The 21,721-nt window shown below is 50.2% G+C and overlaps 1 protein-coding gene across 1 annotated transcript; it reads left to right on the plus strand.

The window, feature by feature from the left end:
• Nucleotides 1-902: 902 nt before the first annotated feature.
• ANKRD60 (ankyrin repeat domain 60) lies at nt 903-13,536 on the plus strand. Its single transcript, XM_027976384.3, has 5 exons — nt 903-1,308; nt 6,030-6,160; nt 7,844-8,009; nt 10,939-11,272; nt 12,787-13,536. The coding sequence occupies exons 1-4, from the start codon at nt 903-905 to the stop codon at nt 11,241-11,243; spliced, it is 1,008 nt and encodes a 335-aa protein (XP_027832185.1). The 3' UTR covers nt 11,244-11,272; nt 12,787-13,536.
• Nucleotides 13,537-21,721: the final 8,185 nt, after the last annotated feature.

Raw genomic sequence — 21,721 nt, forward strand, 5'->3', positions numbered from 1 at the left:
TTTTTCTAAGATTGTTCATGTTTCCCTTGCTGTTCTCTCCTGTAGGTTTCTCAACAGTTTAGGTCTTTACATGTTAGTTCATAGATGCAGCGTTGAGTGTCTGTGATCTGACTGGCACTCAGCCTCCTCTGGCAGTATAACGGAAAAGCACAAGCTGGTTTCTCACCAACAGGGCTGCTTTGAAAAGCATTTCAGCAACAGAACTGTCTCACACCGTCCCTAAGTGGACGTGTCCTTCACTGTCCTTCTCATAGTGTTTTCTTTGGCCCTTTCTCACTCCAAGAATCCCAGAGCGTTTTCAGCACTGATGGATTTCAGTGCAGACTTGCAAATTTGGGGGAAGGTCCATCTCCCACTTCCAGGGTAGCCCAGTATCTTTTATTTCCCCCCACCCCTCACTGTCAGGTTGGGTCCAGATCTGCTTGAAAGGAGTCATATTTCTGCAATGTTGCCTTTTTCATTCATGCTCGAAATGCGATTTTAAAGCATGACTAAAGACTGCACTTTACAACTCTCCATAGACGAGGCACGCAGAGATGATTTAGAGCGTTATTCAGGCATAATTCCTACAGGTAGTTGGCCCCGAATTGTGCAATGAGTGTAGAGGAGAAGAGGCCACAGTTTTCCCACTTAAAGGACCTGACGTTCAGCTGGGAAGGGGAGCTGGGGGTGTGGTGCGAGGGCGCACGCCTCGTGGCGATGCCTCTGTATTGATCTCAGTAAATCTCCCCACTGTTTTAGAAGCGCCGGTGCCCATTCCCCTTATTCAAGAAGCTGCACCAGGCCCACGTGAAGCCCGCTTTGGTTAACTGCAGCCCATCGGCCCACCGCGGGGAGGTGGGGTCACCTGTCGGGGGAGGGGTGGGGGCGCCAGTGACGCGCGGCCACTTCGTGGAGCTGGGATGACGCGCTCAAGACGGGCCCAAGCGGCTGGGGCCGGGCGGCGGGCCATGAGGAGGGGGGCGGCGGAGGCAGCGACGCCGCCGGGGGGAGGCACCATTCGCCCTGACCCCAATGCGGCCTGGCCGCCCACGCCCGGGGCGGACTCGGCCGGCCCGCGGCCCCACTCCCCACAGCTCCCGGCCCGCACCCGCGGCCGGAACCACGTCGGGGACCCGCAGGCCGTGAACCAGGCGACTGACATGGTCCCGGATGTCTTTGCCATGCGAGTGCTGCTGGAAGATTCCGGGGAGATGTTCCGAGTGACAAACTGCCGCAGCAACATGACGGTGCGGGAGCTCAAAGAGGAGCTGGATCTAACAGCCGGCATTCCCTTCAACCTGCAGCGGCTGCAGTACCTGGACCAAGGTGGGCCCTGCCCGACCCCTTTCCTGGCCAAGTGTACTCCTCTCCACCCCAGCTGCCAAGTCCCCTCTGAACCTACAGTGGGGCAAGGGAAGCCCACCCAGACAAGGACCCCCAGATGGGTCAAAACAAACCCCACACCATGAAACTCCAGGTGGAAAAGCCAATCCTGGCCACCTAGGGACTTCCCAATTCCAGAAAAGCCAGGTTCATGTTAGACCTCAGATCTCCAGGCAAACCCTGTCCACAGCAAGACCCTGATCTGTAGCAAATCCTCCAATCTCAACGCCAGCTGTCTAGTCCATCCTGCCAACCTGAGACAACCCGGTCCAGGTCAGAGCTCCCAATCCCAAAGCAGACACTGCCCACCCTCCTAGGACCCTCAGACACCCAGACCCTCAGACTGCCATGTCTCTCTTCATCAGGGACCCAAGTCCCAAAGCCAGCAGTGCCACACAAGACCTCAAGCCTGAAACGTTTTTCCTCAGCAGACCCCACAAACCTGCTTATGTCAGGCCCCCAAGTGGAGGCGAACCTCTAGTGTCTGTGCTACGCTGTGGGACACCAGGACCCCCAATCCGCCATCCAGTTGTATCCATGCAAGGACCCCAAGCCCAGAACAAGCCTGCCCAAAACTTGCCCCAAATCTCCAGGGTTACCGTGACCACTTCAGAACCCTGGATTCTTTGGCAAAGTGTCTACACACGGACACTAGAGCTTGGAACAAGCCCTGCTCACTTCAGGGCCCTCAAGCCAAGAACCAATCTGCCCAAGACTGAACCCCCTAATCCCCAGACTAACCAAGTGACCGTGAGAACCCCGAGTCCTCCAGCAACCATGTAGACTCCAGGACACTAGAGCCTTAAACAAACGCTGTGAGCCTCAGAACCCACATCTCTCCACAAACCATACTCATGTTTGAACCTCAAATACAATCCCCAAGTGACCCCCTGCTCACAACAGAAACCTGAATCCCAGAGCAGATGTGCTCAATTCTGAGTCCCTCATCTCCGCCTAACCAGTCACGCATCTGAACCCCACCCCATCAGCCATCTCTGTCTACATAAGGATGTCAGACCCCAAAATGAACTCTGCCCACATCTGACAGCTCACTGTGACCACACCAGAAGCCCAGGCCAAGAGTCTTCAGAAGAGCTCCAAGGCATGAGACAGATTCCGCCCACAATCGGACCCCAAAACTCAAGTCCAGTGTACCCATATCTGAACCCCAAACCTCCATGGAAATCACGTTTGCACTCAGAGGTTTAAGCCAGCCATATGTGTGTAAGGAAGCCAAAGCTCAAAACAAGCCTTGCCTACATGAGGACCCCCCAGACTCAAAGCAAACTCTGCTTGTGTTGGAAACCCAAATCCCACATCAGCCTCAGTCACATTTAAACCCCAAGTTCAAGACCAAACCCTGCCTATATTAGGACTCCAAATCTCATAGCAGAACCTGTCACCACTGAGACACCTGAGTCCCAGGGCAGACCTGTCCGATTCCTCATCCCTATGCTATCCAGGACCCCCAAATGCCAAAACAAATCCTTCCCACAGAAGGACTCTACATCCCAGAACAGATCCTTCCCATATCAGGACCCCCAGGCAGAGCGCAAACCTTGCCTCCATCAGAACCCCAAATCTCAAACCCTGTCCACATTTGAACCCCAAATACTGGCACTGACCCAGTCCATATCAGGACCTTAAATCTCAAGCTGCCTCCTTGTCCATGTCAGGAGCTCAAAGCTAGCCCAACCAGAATCAGAACCCAGCACCCAAAGCTCACTGTGACTGACTCAGGACTCCAAGGTCCCTTATCCAGATAAACCCCACATGGGAGACATCCAGTGGAGAGCGAGGGTCCAGAGCATATCCTCTCCCCCTAGGGTCTCCTTCCCTCAGCCCGTGAGTCTGGTTGTCCCCATCCCATCCCTATGATATTTAGAATATTAGAGCAGGATCAAAGCCCCCCAGCCTCCACCATCTCCCCACCTGCGTGAAATCAATGCAAAAACAAGAAAACAAAGGTAGAAAATAGCTCTCTGGGCTGCTGCACAGAGAAAGTAAACAGCCGGTGGCGCAGAGAGACTGCAGTTATACTGCAGGGGCTGTGAAGCAATAGAGATGAAGACTTGAAGCAGCCTGTCTCCCTGAGCTCCAAGCTCCCAGACATTGCCCTTCTGGGGCTCAGTTTCCTGATTTGCAAACCACAGCCCCATTAGCTCCGGAATCCTCAGTGCCGTTTCCTCCTTTAGGCAAAAACGACTCCAGAAACTCAGAAGGCATACTGAAGACCAAAGTCCTTTCCTTTGCCCTCTTGGAAATTGGTTAAGCATTTTTCATGATGTATTTGCTTTGCTAGAGCAGTATTTGGAAGATGTTTAAGAGCCTTTTCAAGATTTTATGTGGAAAGAAATGTACCTGGATTTAATGTGTTAAAACTGAAGTGAGCTATGGAAGTACTTAGAGTTCCAAAGCAAGTAGTTCAAGAATTATGTGTCCTGAACTGCAGATGTCTGACACCCCTCCTGTTAATTTATTTTCACCCATGAGCTATGCCGAGCGATACATTCAAGAAAGCTAAGAGGGAAAGAAAGAGACGAAGTGGCTTAACACTGATGTCACAATCCTGTTAGTCAGCAAGCACTTAGCAACTGTTAGAAGCTTGACCTCTCTTGCGGTTGCCGTCCTTACTGTTGATGGCAAACAAGAAAGAGAGAAGGTATACCACGATGATGGAAGAAATTTGGGCTTCTGCCAATAAATAATCAGTCTGATGCTTCTTTACCCACCTCAAAGGTTGCCAGGGAGGATCAAATGAGATAATGTTTGTGAAAACCTTGAAAGACTTAACTCTAAAAGGGGGTGAAGCGTTCTCCTGGAGGCAGGTCGCCTTCCCATGTCTGTTGTCAACTCTAATAATTTATTTAGGTGGTGATAATTAGTATTTGTCTAAGCCGAAGGCAGTTGCTGCCTGCCTGTAAAAGGAGAATGTGCTCTGATTTTCTCTAAGAGCTGTTTAGCTGGTGTGAATTGTGCTCTTGTCTTTCTCGGAGAAACACAGCCTTGCTCCAGTTTTTTCAAAGTTCTTAGGAAGTCGTCGAGTTGTCTTACTTAAACTAATTACTGATTATCCTCAGTGTGACAACCACAAATAAGACCCTAATTAACAGATTTGCTAATCGCTATTCCATGTTTCCATCCACCAACTGGAGTTGCTGGGAACCAAAGGGTGCCAACAAAGTCTAGAGTGAGCAGCACAGGGCATCGAGGAGAGGCAGGGCTGGTTGGAGTCCTGGTGTTGCTGTTCACTGGGCACGTGAGCCTCCATCTGCTTTTGCAGCAAATGGAACAGCCAAACCTGGCTTGTCGTGAGGATTAAAGAATGTGGGTGCTGAGTACTGGCACTTAGTAATCACTCAATCATGAAACCAAAAATGCTCACAAATTCTACTCGGAATAATGATAATCCACCCTGGGCAGAGTTGAGACATCCCATTCTTAGGTCTGCTTATTGGAAAAAGCAGATTAATCCTTCAGCTAGATTACAGGTGGCCAGGTAGGAAGATGTGTGTGTGTATTTCCAAAGGTAAACTGAAATCAACTTCATTTTCTTAAAATGTTCTACAGTCCTTTTCTACTAATTCTGACCATCTTCCCCCAAGAGTATGAGTAAGGGACAGTTTTGGGTGATGGCACATAGACAGGATATTCTTCCACACCAAGTCCAAATTATGGTGGGGGTTGACATAGAGATGCTCATATTACCTTAGGGTCTCCACTGGGGCAGTTTTGTCCCCCTGGAAGCCATCTGGCAATGTCTAGAGACATTTCAGTGGTCACACCTAGCTGAGCGGGCTGCTGCCACCTTGGGGGTAGAGGCCAGGAATGCTGTAAAGACCCTGCAATGTCTGGGAAGACCACACAGCAGATAGTCATTCGGCCCCAAGGGTCACGAGTGCAGAGGTTGAGAAATGCTGCCATAGGCTATAATTTGAAATATCCAACAATTGTTTTTCATTATTACCTCTTTAAGCTAACTGATGACGAGATTAACCAGAATTAGTATTTTAGTTTAAAGGTATATAACTTGTATAACCACTTGTATTACCTGTCTGTAATGTACAGTTACTTCAAGTAGTTCTACTTAGAGTTGGCCTCCTGAAATGATTTTTGTTCACTTCATGTATTTTTGTGTGATGGGTCAAGTTATAATTGGGCTTCCCAGGTGGCGCCAGTGGTAAAGAACCTGCCTGTCCATGCAAGAGACATAAGAGGTATGGTTTGATCCCTGGGTTGGGAAGATCCCCTTGCAGAAGGGCATGGCAATCCACTCCAGCATTCTTGCCTGGAGAATCCCATGAACAGAGGAGCCTGGCAAGGCTACAGTCCATAGGGTGGCAAAAAGTCGGACATTACTGAAGCGACTTGGCTTGCACACACGCAAGTTATAATTACAGAATTTTATGATTTATTATTATTTTTTTTTGGTGGGGGAAGGTTTGGCTTCTCTTTGAGTTAAGCCAAATTAATTTTCTAAAAAATATCAGCTACCACAAACAGATATATGTGGTTCTTTCAAATGAGACTAGTGCTCAAGTGTCTCAAAGTATTTTTGTGATACCCAAATATCACAAATAAGATAATCTCTTAACTAAACCAGTGTAACAATTTATCTTTAATGCCTGATTTTTCTTTTTAAAGATAAAAATTATTCCCCATAGGAATTTTGATGGATGATGCTACGCTGAAGTTCCACGACGTTATTCCTGGTGGAATTATTTCATTATGTATCTGGCACTATGATGGATGGACGGAACTGGTTTTGGCGGCTGTGGAAGGGGATTCCAGTAAGGTGTTTTCATGCTTCTTTAAATGGATATTATACTTCATGAAGCAACTGTAGATTGTGTGTGTGTGTGTGTGTGTGTGTGTGTAGGGGGAAGTTGCTTGTTCTTTACTGTGAATATTTGTTGAAAGTTACAGAGTAGAGAGAATAACAACGACTTGTCATCATGATCAAATCATGTGTTTCCATTTGCCGTTTGCCTTTGCGGTTTCTCCCTGTCCACGGACTTGTGATTTGTAACCCGGTCACTCCACTCCGAAAGGAACCAGGGCAGCCCTTTTCCTATTCACGTGTATATTTGCATGCGTTCTAAGTCTCTTCAGTTGTGTCCAACTCTTTGCCACCCCATGGACTGTAGCCCACCCGGCTCCTCTGTCCATGGGATTCTCCAGGCAAAGGTACTGGAGTGGGTTGCCATTCTTTTCTCCAGGGGAGCTTCCCGACCCAGGGATCGAACCTGGGTCTCCTGCATTGCAAGCGAATTCTTTACCACTAGCACCACAAGTTTATCTGGTAAAGTTGAAAACCTAATTTAATAGCGGAGGACGCCAGATAAGTTGGAACTGTGTGGTTCAGAGCGTTCGTTGCTGCAAAAATAAAATAAGTCCCAAGGGTCTGCCCCCGCCTGACAGGGAGAGGCTTGGAAACACAGAAGCCCTAACCCTTGGCCAGGCCTTGAGCAGGGCTCTGGTATGGGGCGGGGGCAGGCGGGGGTGGGAGTGAGACAGGAGGAGGAAATGTCTACCCAACAGTGAAGGTGAATCGCTCAGACACAGGGGGTGAGTGCACGTCCTTTGTGGATAATAAATTCGGATGAGAAGCGAGGAACTTGTGGAGGAGAGTTTACTTCTGGCCGGGATGCGGATGGGGGGGTGGTTGGGATGGGGTTCTGGGGAGCGGCGGTGGTTCTAGGAAGTCAGGGCCGACCCAGCAACCCTGCTGCCCTGGAGCAAGGGCCTTAACTCTCTGGTTCCTTCTCTGCCTTTCTCCCCCTCCTCTGCCTTCCCTGGATTCCTCTTGGGCTGTGTCCATTCTGGGTTTTCTGACTCTTGTTCGGAATGTGGGGTGAGTCCCCCCCAACTTGTCTTGGGCCAGAACTGTCATCACCCCCCTGCACCAGGGACTGGGTTCCTCTCTGTTGGAGCCGTAGCCTTCCTCCAGGGCTCAGAACTTCAATTCTCCCTGAGAAGATTATGTCCGAGGGCTGTTATTCACCTGAGAGCAGAGCTCAGAGTCCCAAACGTCACCGGAGACAATGGGCCTAAGAATAGCCCGGAAGGCCAGGGTTCATCAGCTCTCCCTAGGAGTGCGTGCTCCCTTGGGGGAGGGAGTGTTCAGTGTTGGCGGGGGTCTTCCTTCAGGGCTGCAGCCCCCTTCCTCTGGACACCCAGAAAAGCTATTTTTCTCTCTTCAAAACATGGACAGGAAGAATTTCCTGCCTCCCAAGCCTGTCTCGTGGTAAATTTGTGTTTCCTGGACGTGCAGAGAAAGATACCCCTGGCTGGTTTCCAGCTTCTCCCTCCCCTAGGGGCTGCTGCCAACCCCCCCAACCCGGCCTGTCCCATCCACCTCCTGCATGTGGCATCTGAGCTGACTTCCCCACCAGGGTGTCCCGGGACCCACCAGCCAGGTGCCTCTGTGTTCCTGAAGTCACTGAGACTCACGCGTGTAACTGTGTGTCTCATCCAGCTGGCTTGCCTCGGTGTTGCTGAAGACACTTTCTACCGAACTGCAAATTCGGGGCGTTTTGACGACAGGCAGTGGAAGAAGTGGATTTCCCAGAGAGCGTTCGTGGCCTTGTATGTTGCCTCACACAGGGGTCACTCGGAGGCTGTGCAGTACCTTCTAGAACATGGTAAATCTCATAGCGGCTGGGTGTGTTCACATGGCTGGTGTTCCGTCACTAAGTCATGTCTGACTCTTTGCAACCTCATGGACTGCAGTATGCCAGGCTTCCCTGTCCTTCACCATCTCCCAGAGTCAACTCAAACTCATGTCCATTGAGGGGCTTTCCTGGTGCCTAAGATGGTAAAGCGTCTGTCTGCAATGTGGGAGACCTGGGTTCAATCCCTGAGTTGGGAAGATCCCCTGGAGAAGGAAATGGCAACCCACTCCAGTATTCTTGCCTGGAAAATCCCATGGATGGAGGAGCCTGGTAGGCAACAGTCTATGGGGTCGCAAAGAATCGGACATGACTGAGCGGATCAGCTTCTTTTTCATGTCCACTGATTATGTTCAAGAGTAGGGGTCTTTTGCAGGCAAGGGGGACACAGTGGCTTGTCCTCCTGGTTCACTCAGTAGTGGTTTCCTGGACCTAAGTTTGTCAACCACCAATTAAGGTCCCCATTGGGCCACCAGGTCACTGTCTGAGGGGGCTGAGGACATGCTAACTGAGGCCAAGAGAGGCTATATTGCCTCTCTTGGCCAGGGCTCAGGAAGTCAGAATTTTTCAGGACACCAAGTCACAGGGCTTCCTGGTTCATAGTGTCCAACCAGATCCCGCTGGGGATATTCCCAACCCATCCTGTTATTTCCTCCTCACCTCGGGTCCCTTTTTCTGCCCAAGGAGTCTAGCCCCATGCTGACATCCCTCCCTTGGTGGCTGGCAGGCTGGCCAGTCTCCTTTCTCCAAGCCTTTGAATTATTTGTCCCACACCCTTGTTTTCATCTCTCCTCCACCAAAGAGCAATTACTCTCTCTGTCCACAGACACAGAAGCCTTAGCCTGGCTTGTCTCCCAATTAAAGGGCTTTGCCTGGGGAGTTCTTTGGGAGTACGTTTTATCTTTCCTGGATGTAGAGTGTTTTGGGGAAAAGAGGCCTGGGATTGAGGTGTAGACCATTCAAAAACATGAGAAAACCATGTCAGACATCCCAGGCCACCAGCTTCCTCCAGAAAAAGCACATAGTATTTGATCACTGGTTTCCCAGGTGGTTCAGTGATAAAAGAACCTGCCTGCCAATGCAGGAGTTGCCTATTTGATCCCTGGGTCTGGAAGATCCCCTGGAGAAGGGAATGACAACCCACTCCAGTATTCTTGTCTGGAGACTCCCAGGGAAGAGGAGCCTGGTGGATTATAATCCTTGGGGTTGCATGGAGTCAGACATGACTGAGCATGCACATACTGCTTGGGGCTCAGGAGGGGGCTTCATCTGAGGATCTCCCACATCAACTTGGCTCCAGATTGGACCCTCTCTTCCCAGCCTTTGGCCTTGATCCCAGGCTCTCTGTGCTATTCCCCCACTTTCACCAACCAACCTGGGAAAACATCTCCAGTGCTTGGGCAGGATGACAGGCCGTGTGTCTGTGATGGGTAGGGGTTTTTGTGACGGTCCTCCCCTCTTTCTGCACTTCTCCTGTTGTAGGATGAAATATGGGCTTTTCACGGCCCAGCAGTCCTTTAAGCTCATAAAAAGTCATTTTGAATCTGATGGAACTGTGATGTATTTGAAAGCACCAGTTAAAAAAATTACAGCCGGCTTGGCAAAGTTTTCTGTCCTTTGCAGACAGTAGCTGTAAAGAGGTGCCGGGGCCAAGGCAGGGTGTTGTGAGAACCCATTTAAAACTTTACCTCACTGACCAGTCATAGCTCATAAAAACTGCCTACCGAAATGTCAGCTGCGTGTAATTGAATTGCCTTGTTCTCTCTGTCAGTGGTATTTGTTACCCAGAATTTGATTCAATTCAACAAGTCTATATTGGACACCTGTCATTAGCCCACCCATCTGTGGGAGGCAGTGAGGGATTCAAGCCATGTGAAGTCTGTCCGTGAGTCAGGCTGCTCAGCCTCTGACATCTTCCAGGCGCCCGTCTTCTCCAGGCATCGCCCAGGCTACGTGCCGGGGATGAAAACAGCAATGATCAAAACAAGCATGTTTTCTGCCCATGTGGAGTTTATGAAGGGAAGTCAGCAAATTATTACAAATAATTAATTCCATGGTCAGTCGTGCGCGGAATGTTCTGGAGACGCAGAACATCTATTGAACGAAATGCAGGGGCTCCCCAGACGGCTCAGGGGTAAAGAACCGTCCTACATAGGTAGATGCAAGAGATGTGGGTTCAGTTATTGGGGTGGGAAGGTCCCCTGGAGGAGGGCATGGGAACCCACTCCAGCATTCTTGCCTGCAGAATGCCAGGGACAGTGGAGCCTGGCGGGGTGCAGTCTGCGGCGTCACAAAGAGTCAGATATGACTAAACTGTGCACAGGGGGGTTCTGGGGGAGGAGGACTAAGGAGCGGTTTCCTGAGGAAGTGAATGAAACCTCAAGAAACATAGAGTTACCCCAAGGGGGGAGAGAAAAGTATGAGAGTGTTTTTAGCAAAGGAAACAGCATGTGCAAAGATCCTGAGGCAAGATAAGGGAGTAGGTGTGTTGCAAGGATAAAGCCAGAAGGCTGGTGTAAGTGAAGCATGGAGTGGTGGGGGAGGAAGATTGCTGAGTGGGGGGTGGGGTGGGTAATACTGGAGTGATAAGGCGAGGTGGGTAGGACAGAGCAGTGGAGACCCAGAACATCGCCCCAAGGATTTGAGCGAGGATTGTAGGAAAGGTCTTTGTCTGCGACAAGAGGAGCCTGAGGGTAAAGCAGGGCTGGATGCTGGGTAGGGGGGATACAGGAGTGACCCCTTCATGGCACTGGGTACCAGGGTGGGGAGCAGTTATTCATTCTCCCAACTATTCCTTTCCAAACCTCGGCCCCTCCCTGTGAGTCTTTTCTTGAACAGGTTTCTGAAGGTTGGCTCTGGCCAGCAGGGTGGCCCTCCCTGAGCCCACTCTTTTATTTCCCAGGTGCCAACTGTCAGGGAAGATCCCCCGTGGGCAGGACGCCCCTGCATGTGGCTGCAGCCATGAGCCGGCTGGACTGTATCAGCCTCCTGCTCAACTATGGGGCCTCCATCAACAACAAGGATGCCAAGGGGGAGACGCCCATGTCTGTCGCCCGCCGCCTGAACCGTACCCAGAGCGAGCGACGGATGTTCCTCTTCTACTGGCTGGTGAAGATGGGGACTAAGGACCCACTGGACCCTGTGGTGAACAAGGCTTTTCAGAGAGTCAAGTCCGGGTTCGGCACCAAGAAGGAGAGCAAGGTGTAGGAACGTTTGCATGTTGACACTGACTCGAGGTAACTTTCCTGAGTTCAGGTCCACGGTGAACAGTGGCCATGGTGAGCAGAAATTCAGGGAAACATGGCAATTAATCTGAATCAGGCACGAAATGATCTGTCCTGTTTGCAAATGACGTGGGGAGAATATTGATAGAAGTGGGTGACTTTGTGTTCATTTCCTAACCCATTATGGACCTAACAGACTCCCACGCCAGCCTTTAATTTCGAGCTATTTGTTCATTATACCCAGGAACACTGCTTGGGGTGATGGGGACCAATTACCTCCTCTCCCGTCCGGACACCATCTAATGCATCTGCCTAACGGGGTAATGGACACAATGAGAGTAGTTCTTGTTGTTATGGTACAAAACCAGGGCGGGCAGTTGTCGCCGGGTGGTGGGCAGTGTCACCTGTGAATTCCAGCTTGTTAAATTCATGGAACAAAATGCTCCCTGAGCTCGCAATGTTCCAGAAGTTTTCCTGAGCCTTCCTGGAGGGGTCTGCTGTCTGAGTCAGAGGTAGGGTTGGGGTGGAAAGCTAGGCTGGCCAGAAGACATCCGAGCTTGGTTGCCCACAAAGGGCACATGGTTACTCTTGGTGAAAGGGGGTGAGTTGACATTGGATTTAAAGGAGACCAGTGCAAAAGATGACGACAGCTCGTAAAGGAGAGAGTTTGAACTGGCAGCTTCTTTTTGTCCTCTTGTCCCATCCCCAAAAGTCCAAGCACTCTCCTCCCCTACACTAGCTTTCTCCTGTCCTTCTAGAACTGGGGGAGCTCCAGCATCCTTACTAGGGGGCAGCGTTTATGCTGGGCTCTAGGCTTGACAGCCCATGAAAGCTGCCATGTGAGTGATGAGCTGGGTGTGGGAGACCAGACGGAGGGGTGAGGACTGGAGCAGACTGACATGTACCAACGCCCCCCCCCCCCCCGCCTCCAACCTTGCCTGAAGAAGATGCTGCCACTCAGCTCCAGCAGTAAGTGAGCCAAAGGCAGCTAGAGCTTTCCAGAGCCAGGAACCCGGCTTTTTAATCTAAATCCTGATTTTTAAGTGTTGGCTTGAATTATCCCCTGGAGAAAGGAAAGGCTACCCATTCCAGTATCCTGGCCTAGAGAATTCCATGGACTGTATAATCCATGGGGTCGCAAAGAGTCGGACACGACTGAGCGACTTTCACTTTCTTTTCTTTTGAATTATTTTAAGAGCAGCATATGGTACAAAAGGAGAAGATTCGAGGCCGTGGATGGGCCTGCCAAGCGTCATCAAACTAACTTGTTTCACGTGGGAGATGGGTGGACACAGGCTAGGACTCCTCGGACTGTTCCCTGGCTCCGACGCCTCAGGGTGGGAACGGCCGCGGCTGTTCCTGGGCGGTGCTGCCCACCCTCGCACCCACAGCCACGCGTGTCTCCCTGAAGCCCTGAGTCCCGACACAGCTTCCGGGGCCAGTTTGTGTGGCAGCAGTCCCTCTGCTGTTGCAGTTATGTTACGTGCTTTTGCCGATTTTTATTTTCTTTTTTCTTTTGGTTTCAGACCTGAACTTACTCGTTTTCTAAGGAACCCTGGTTCTGAAGTTCTGATTTTTAAAGAGCTGGAAAATGGCACTGCATCCCAGCCGCCCTTCTCTCCAACTTACATCCCAAGAACTGGAACTGGATTCAGCTTTTACATCAATGGGCCGCATTTCCTGCTGTCTTTGCAAGGAAGATCCGTGTTGATGATGTGGCTTTACGCTTGGTGGACGTGACTGGACCCAGCTCAGCAATCTGTTTGACAAATAATAGTCAGGGAAAAAGAAAATACAGCTCGGCATCAACTATGTCAAAACAGAGATCTTGTTTTTGGCAGATGTTCCCCAAAGTCAATAGGCAGATATTAAATAGCCTCACCCAGTGGGGTCAGTTCATTTAGCTAATGAGGTGTGTTGGCAGGGGGACCTGGGCACCCTCTTAACTTAACAAGGGGTGTGACTCACAGTCATGGGTTTTCCGGGAGTTCTGCTCTCCTGTCTTTATTGTTAGAAGAGTCACCTGCCTGACACTTGTCCCCAAAACTTTGGAGGGAAGCCCTCTGTTTTCATCGCCCCCAGTTCAGCTGAACCCTTGGCCAGGAGCTGAGCAAGTTCCAAACTGTGATGACATTTTGCTTGGTCTGTGGCAGGGCCATTAGAACACTCCTGTAGGTCCTGGGGACTTTTCCTTTCAGACCATCTTAACATCCGAGCTGTTCTAGTCAAATAAGCTTGCATTGCCTTGTCAATAAAATTTGTCCACAGCCTCAGAAGAGTTGATTTGCAATTGGTTGCAATCATGTTACACTTTGCAGATAATTTTATTCAACATTTGAAGTTTTGTGGGGTCATACTTTGGAGCCAACAGAATTTTTTTTTTAAAGGAGTTGATCTCAAACATTTGTATAGGATCCTGAAATCCTTTTCGGCCCAAGATATTGAGGGTAGTCTTCAGTGGTGGTCTGCTTTTGCCCAGGTGGGCCTCATCTCTGTGTGGAGAGGGACTGGCTCCCTCGGAGTTATGGTCAATTGTTTGGGTATCATATCCATCTCCCTGCTCTGTATCTTGTATCTCCTGTGAGACTGAACTCGATTGCCAGAGTGGGATTGCTACCAGGGTAGCGTGGACGTAAGGGCTGGGGGTCAGAGTGGACCCCAGGTTGCATCTTGGTGGCTCTGCCCTCTGGCCCTGGGGTGTCGGAGGATGGAGGTTGGTCATGGTGTCTGGTCCCCCAGGTTGTTGGGTGGGGGCACTCAGTACATGCCGGCTCTTCTCAGCTGAGAGCTTGGTGCAGACTGGCTAAAGTGAGCTCCATTATTGATGATTGAGGAGGGGGAAGAGAGGAGAAACATTTAGGACTATTTAGAGCCCTTTCTTGGGCTCTCAAGTTCTGATCAGCAAGAGACAGATGATCTCTGAGCTCAGGAGCCCATGGAAGAGTTGTCCAATGTCCTCTGACCCCTCAGCACCTCCTGGCCTTCGGGGACCCTGCTCACCAGGGTGCCTTATGTCAGCCAGGAAAATAGCCATCGGAGCCAGGAGAGCCTCTCTGGAGAGATGGGCGGCTCACGCTGAGCACAGCTGTGCCCCCACCACATGGCCGCTCGCCTTGGCCACCCCTGTGGACCCCTGGCCGCCAGGTCCCTGCCCCGGCCTTGGGCATGTGGCCATCTGTCTCCAAAGACTCGGCTGAGAGTCTGCATGCTTGAGTTCTGCCCACCGGGTCCTCCCTCCATCTCTGGTCTGAACGCTTCGTTCTCTGCAGCATAGACACTGATCAGACCTTCCCAGAGAAGCGGAAGGGCACCCACTGGTGGCGCCTCAGGGGACTTTAGGTGGCCCTGGTGCTGCAGTGAGTGCCATCAAAACACAGGGTGAGAAAGTTACTCCCTTTTCAAATTGCTCTCAATCCTTTAAATTCTGACAAGAGGAAAGTCTCCGCTTGGTGTTAGAGGGTCAGGTCCCCCCGCGGACCCCCTAAATACCCTTTTTATAAGATACACAAATAGGGCCACCTTCTGCAGGTAGCAGTGTTTTGCTAGGATTTAATGACATCGTCTGTTTTCAGTGTATCTGTGGGCCGGGATTCTATTTTTATTTCCACTCCTAGCTAGTGTATGACCTCAGGGCAGACTGTCACCTCTCCAGGGACCCTCATCTCCATCCCAACCTAGTCGTGATGACCAGTGTGGGTGGTCTTCAGAAAGGGCCTGGGCCGGCTACCCTGCAGGTCCCACTTAGGATTTCCCTCTGCCATCAGATAGGTGGCCTTGGGCCAGGCAACTGCATGTCTCAGAACCTCTGCTTCTTCTTCCATAGCATTCAGGAAATAAAACCTGCCCCAGCCATCGTGGGAGGGGTGCAATGCCTGACACAGAGCAGATGCCTGAAAAATAGTATCCATTATTACTAATATTGCTACCACCACTTAATTTGCTTAAAATGTTTGCTCACTGGGGAATCAAAACACTCCCCATATGCAGAAAGCCTCATAAATGTTCAGCAAACCTTATATCATGAGAGTCTGCATCCAGAACTAATCATTCACAGGGTGGGAGAGATCATTTCTCTCCAACTTTGCTGATTTCAGTATTAAGTACAAGGCTTCCGCAGCAACTTCTAGAAAATCTTTCTGAACTTAAAACTTCAGGGCCAGTTCTGCAGGAGAGAGAGAGAGGGAAAAAAAAAAAAAAAAAAGAAAAGCTCTAGCGCGAGAGGAAAATTCCAGCCTCTCAGCTCAGCCTCCGCAGTGCGTCCTGACTACGCCAGCACCCAGCAGAGGGCACAGAAGCCCATTAACATTTAGAAAAACGCGGCTGTTTGTGCTCATTGGAAATGTCAGAGCTGCGGCAGCCTGTGCCCCACTGGAAACTCGAGAGTGGGGCTCAGCCACGGGGACTTTCAGGCGGCTTCTCAGCCTGACCTGAACCCCTGAAATTGTCCATCAAACACACATTTTCTGAGAGCATTCATTGTGTCCAGCGGGGGTCCGTGGATCCCCCAAACCTGGGCGTGTAACAAGGGAGGCCAGCCGCCCCAGTTGTCGAGTCAAATCAGTACCTCCATGCAACGTCTTTTCTACCCCTTGGGTGGGTGCGCACTGTCAATTTGCAGTTTGGAAAAAATGATAAAACACTGGTTCCATCTGGTGGTGCTGTGTGCGTGTGCCTCCTTGTACGCCAGTGTTTAGGTCACAGCTCCCTCTAGTGTTGCAGAGGGGAACTTGCAGCGTCCTACAGCCTTGCCAGATTACAAGGTAGGCATTCAGAAGGCCCATCTACCCCACTGGGTAAATCTCCCTTACAGAGATTAGACCCTGATGGTGGGCAAGATTGAGGATAGGAGAAGGGAGCAATAGAGAACGAGTTGGCTGGATGGCATCACCGACTTGATGGAGATGAGTTTGAGCAAACTCTGGGAGATGGTGAAGGACAGGGAAGCCTGGTATGTTGCAGTCCATGGGGTCACAAAGAGTTGGACACGACTGAGCAACTGAGTAACAACATAGACAAGGCTCCCCCGTTCATGATGAGATGCGTGTGTCAATGTTCATGGCAGCTGTTTCTGGTGGCGAGTGCCTGGAAACCCTCCAGGTGCCCACCATGGGGGAAGGACGGTGCCACATTTTGCAGCTATTAAAACAAAACAAAACAACAACAAATGATTTGATGTCCAGGCCAAGGCGTGGCCATGAGGGTTGTCTGTGTTGTGTCATTACGTGAAAAGCAGCAAGTTGCCCAGGAAATGTGTATGAGCTCATGGACTTAGAATGCTAAAAAGGAGGTGAAGCCAAGAAACGTGGACATAAGTTTATTTGAACAAAAAGGATGATGTCAAAGGTCCTTAAACTCTTAGCATCGCTGACTCCAGGGTCGCAGGGTTGCTCTGCACAGCTCTGAAGGATCACAGCAGGCCTGTCTTGTCTTCTATTATGGTGGTGAAAGACACATAATATAAAACTTGCCATTAGTGATTAGTGGATTCACTGTGTGGTGTAACCATCACTCCTATCCAGTTCTGGAACATTTTCATCAACCCTAAAAAACAAAACAAAACAACAAAACCTGGACCCAGTAACAGTCCCCACCCCTCGACAAACACTAATCCATTCTCTGGCTCTGTGGATCTGCCCATTTTTGGATATTGCACACAAACAGAATCCTACAATGTGTGACGTTAGGTAGTCACTTCTCTGAAATGTTTTCAGGGTTCATCCATGTTGCAGCGTGGACCAGTGCTCTCTATTCCTTTTTGCGGCTGAATAATATCCCATCATGAAGCCATTAGTCAGTTGATGAACATTTGGGTTATTTCCATCTTTTGACCATTGTGAATAATGCTGCTGTGAACATGGGTATATAAGATTTGTTTGAATACCTGTTTCTTTTGCGTATATACCCAGGAGGGGAAGTCGCTGGGTCATAAGGTAATTCTATGTTTAACACAATATGTTATATTTGCAACTAAAAGATATGAAAAAGGAAGAGAATCCCCTTCCACCTGAACTCTCCAAACTTTGAGGATCACAATAATCATTTACTTATTAATTATCCTGGGCCAGACATTCCACACGGCTTCCCTGGTGGTGCCAACGGTAAAGAATCTGACTTCAGTGCAGGAGACCCGGGTTCGATTCCTGGGTGGGGAAGATCCCCTGGTGAAGGAAATGGCTACCCACTCCAGTATGCTTGCCTGGAGAATCCCACAAACAGAGGAGCCTGGCACACTACAGTCCACGGGGTTGCAAAGAGTCAGACATGACTCAGTGACCAACAGACATTCCGAATGTCTCATTTAGTGGTTTCAGAGATGCTGAGAGTCACAGGTTCTCAGCCTGGAGTGCAAATTGGTCCCAGGAAGGGCTTTTTAAGACACAGGTGGCTGGGCTTCCTCTTCTGAGATCTGGATTCAGTATGCCATGAGCTGCTACTGCTGCTAAGTTGCTGCAGTCGTGTCCGACTCTGTGCGATCCCAGAGACGGCAGCCCACCAGGCTCCGCCGTCCCTGGGATTCTCCAAGCAAGAACACTGGAGTGGGTTGCCATTTCCTTCTCCAATGCATGAACGTGAAAAGTGAAAGTGAAGTCACTGAGTCGCATCCAACTCTCAGCGCCCAGTGGACTGCAGCCTACCAGGCTCCTCCGTCCATGGGATTTTCCAGGCAAGAGTACTGGAGTGGGGTGCCATTGAGATTTCTAACAGATTCCCAAGGATGCTGGTGCTGAGCAGCACTGAGCAAGATCTAGTCCATCCAGGCCTGGTTTTCATTGAGGAAACTGGAGCTCAGAGAAGTCAGCAAGTTGCCCAGAGTCACACAGCATGTAAATGGCAGAGTGAGGATGTCTGACTCTAAACCGTGGTTCTAGCAAGCACGGGACAGTACTGAACTATGTCTGACCACAGACCATGATCCTTCTCCAGGCATGAGCCAGCCGGTCTGGGAGGACTTCCTGGGTGAGGCCTCGGTTACCTCTCTGAGGGCTTCTTTCCCTGCTTGTGAAACACGTAAAGTACTAGCATCTCTCAAAGGGGCGCCTACCCAGAGCCTTCTTGACGGGACAGACCCCTGGGCTGGGCACCACCAGGCAGTGCAGAACACAAGATGGAGAGCAGGTAATCACACCCCACTGACACCTGCTTGTATCAGAGCCATAGCAGGACAGGCCCCCGGGGCTCCTGAGCATTTTCTTCCTCTCTCTGCCTTGAATTCAGGAAAAAGACCCTTCCCAAGACTCCCGGGGTCAACTCGAGGTTGCCAGCCAGGTGGCGCTGCTGAGCGCTGTTGCCGCTGGTGTGTGGACGCAGCGGCCACCAGGTGGCGCAGCGAGACCGCAGATGGGCTAATGGTACCCCAAATGTCCCCCCAGACGTCTGGAACCAGCTGTACAGGTTGTAGACCCTGTTGTGTTTAATTTCTTCCTCTCCCTTTAAAATTTATTTAAAATTGGTGGATAATTGATTTACAGTATGTGTTGGTTTCTGCCATACATCAACATGAATGTACATGTCCCCTCTCTCTTGAACCTTCCTTCCACCTCCCACCTCCCACCCCATCCCACCCGTCTAGGTTGTCCCAGAGCACTAGGTTGAGCTCCCTGCGTTGTTCAGCGAATTCCCACTGGCTGTCTCGCATTATGGTAAGGTATATATTTTCAGTGCACTCTCTCAATTTGCCTCACTCTCTCCTTCCTCACTCTGTGTCCACAAGCCTGTTCCCTGTGTCTGTGTCTCCACCGCTGCCCTCTCCTCTCCCTTCAGATGTTATACCCCCAGGGGCTTTCCATTCTTTTATTTCATGCTGTTTTGATCTTTGCATAGAATAGGGGCTTCCCTGGTGGCTCAGATGGTAAAGAATCTGCCTGCAATGTAAGAGACCCAGGTTCCATCCATTGGTCAGGAAGATCCCCTGGAGGAGGGAACTGCACGGTATAGAATATCTTTTAAACTATCTAACTTTGATTCCTTAAAAAACTGGAAATAGAACTGCCTTATGACCCAGCAATCCCACTGCTGGGCATACACACCGAGGAAACCAGAACTGAAAGAGACACGTGTACCCCGATGTTCATCGCAGCACTGCTTGCAACAGCCAGGACATGGAAGCAACCTAGATGTCCATCAGCAGATGAATGGATAAGAAAGCTGTGGTACATATACACAGTGGAGTATTACTCAGCCATTAAAAAGAATACATTTGAATCAGTTCTAATGAGGTGGATGAAACTGGAGCCTATTATACAGAGTGAAGTAAGCCAGAAACAAAACTACCAATACAGTATAATACATATACATGGAATTTAGAAAGATGGTAACGATAACCCTGTTGCGAGACAGCAAAAGAGACACAGATGTATAGAACAGTCTTTTGGACTCTGTGGGAGAGGGAGAGGGTGGGATGATTTGGGAGAATAGCATTGAAACATGTATAATATCATATAAGAAACGAATCGCCAGTCTAGGTTCAATGCAGGATACAGGATGCTTGGGGCTGGTGCACTGGGATGACCCAGAGAGATGGTATGCGGCAGGTGGGGGGGGGAGGTGGGAGGGGGGTTCAGGATTGGGAACACGTGGCAGATTCATGTTGATGTATGGCAAAACCAATACAGTATTGTAAAGTAAAATAAAAAAAATAGAAATAAGCAACATTTACTTAATAATCATTATTACATTGGCAGTTTTTGTGGATTGTTAATAAAGTATGTGATGAATACTTATTTAAAAAAAAAACTATCTAACTTTATGTGGATCTTTTCACATAAAATTAATGAGACAAGGCTTGTAAAAAGAAATATGGCCTTCCAAAGATTCTTCCTCCAGGGGATCACCAATGGTCTTAGGGTGAGGAATAAAACCCAGCCAGCTTTAGAAATAAACTTTATTTAAACCTCCCGCCCCAAGGGAGGAAAAGTCTAGGACCTTCCTTGCAACTCTCATGAATGTTTAAATTAATGTCTTATCACCTGGGAGGGTCTGCAACAAAAAAAGGAAAGAAGTTTACTAAATTAGGTAGATCCTACATATTTTTCGCAAGCAAAGTATTGATATAGCACAAAGAGAAGGGCTGAGATTAAAAATGAGCACACATCAGAATTGCTATTTTTTTTTTAAACCAAATTACACCTTCAAAGAACTTCATGATTTATCTCCACCTTTCAGCAGACTGCAGTACATTTCACACCTGGTTCTTCTCGTGCATGGTTTAGGAATTTTATTTAAATGATGAAAAAAATGTATATGATCTGCATTTGCCAGCGCTATCAAGTATCTTATTTGCGTCTTGTAAAGACTCCATGTCTTATTCCTGGCTCACAGTGACAGAGACTTGGGGAGCAAAGCCACTTCCTTTGAAAAGAAATGAGTGGGTCCCCTGAAGCTTGGAGCCCTGGACTTTTAGATGGATGGACATACTGACGATGAGCTGAGGCGTCAGAGCTGCTACCCACCCTGCGTCCCACGGATGCTGGGACTGGGCCTCACAGGTGACAGAGCTCCGCCAGGCTCCCGGCTCCTCGGACTGGGGGCTGTTGGGAACGGTCTCATGGATGCCCCACAGTCGCCCTGCACGCCCTCTTCTGCCTCAGGGAGTTACTAGATTCTTCAGCCGTCTTTTGCAAATCTTAAGAAGTCCAGCCTGGCCCCAGTAGAAATGCCATCTCCTCCGCTGTTGATCCCCTAGCTCAGGGCTGGCCCAGGCTGGCTGGTGGTCCTGGGGCTCCAGCCCCCACATTCTGCCCCCCATGGCTTGGCACTTGCCCAGCTGTTCCTGTGTCTCCGGGGTGGGCCCGGGATTCTTGGGGGAGTGAGAAGGGCTGCATGACCCCCTGGCCCCCAAAGACCCTCCATCGGGGGAAGCCAGGCCACTTGTGGGTTTGGGGAACCCCCCACGTGACCTTTCGCAGTGGCAAACCTGCTCCCTGGCCTCTGTGCTCTTAGGGACGAGGAGACCGTACCTGCATCCCGCCCCTCCCACCTCCTGGCCTGCCTTCCATGTGTCCACTTGGCCTGCGGGAAGAGGGTCCTTGCCCTTGTCCTGGGGGGGCAGGAATGGGACCATCTGATCACCGGAGGCCTGGCTGGTGGCCGGACCCCACGCTGATGGCCGGGAGGGTGGCATAGATGTGAGCTGCGGGGATAGGAGAAGGGGTGTGGAGACACTTTCCCCAAGTAAGGTCATGTTCACAGGCCCCACCCAGGTGGACACGTCCTTTTGCGGGCACCGTTTCACCTTTCCAGTGGTTATGTTCGAGGTGTCCACACACCTGAGTGGAATGGGTTCACAGGAGAGGGTCTCACCCGACACACGGTGAGTTTGGCAGTTGTCAGCAAGCAGGTGGAATCGAGAGGGCGCCAGGACGGGGAGGGGAGGGTGGAACAGAGGAGGCGCAGGGACTGAGCCCTGAGGCTTGCCTGTATTTAGAGTTCAGGTCAAAGGGGTCTGGCAGATCAGGAGAGAAG

Source organism: Ovis aries, chromosome 13 (genome assembly GCF_016772045.2).
Source record: "Ovis aries strain OAR_USU_Benz2616 breed Rambouillet chromosome 13, ARS-UI_Ramb_v3.0, whole genome shotgun sequence".
NCBI classification, from domain to species: domain Eukaryota; kingdom Metazoa; phylum Chordata; class Mammalia; order Artiodactyla; family Bovidae; genus Ovis; species Ovis aries.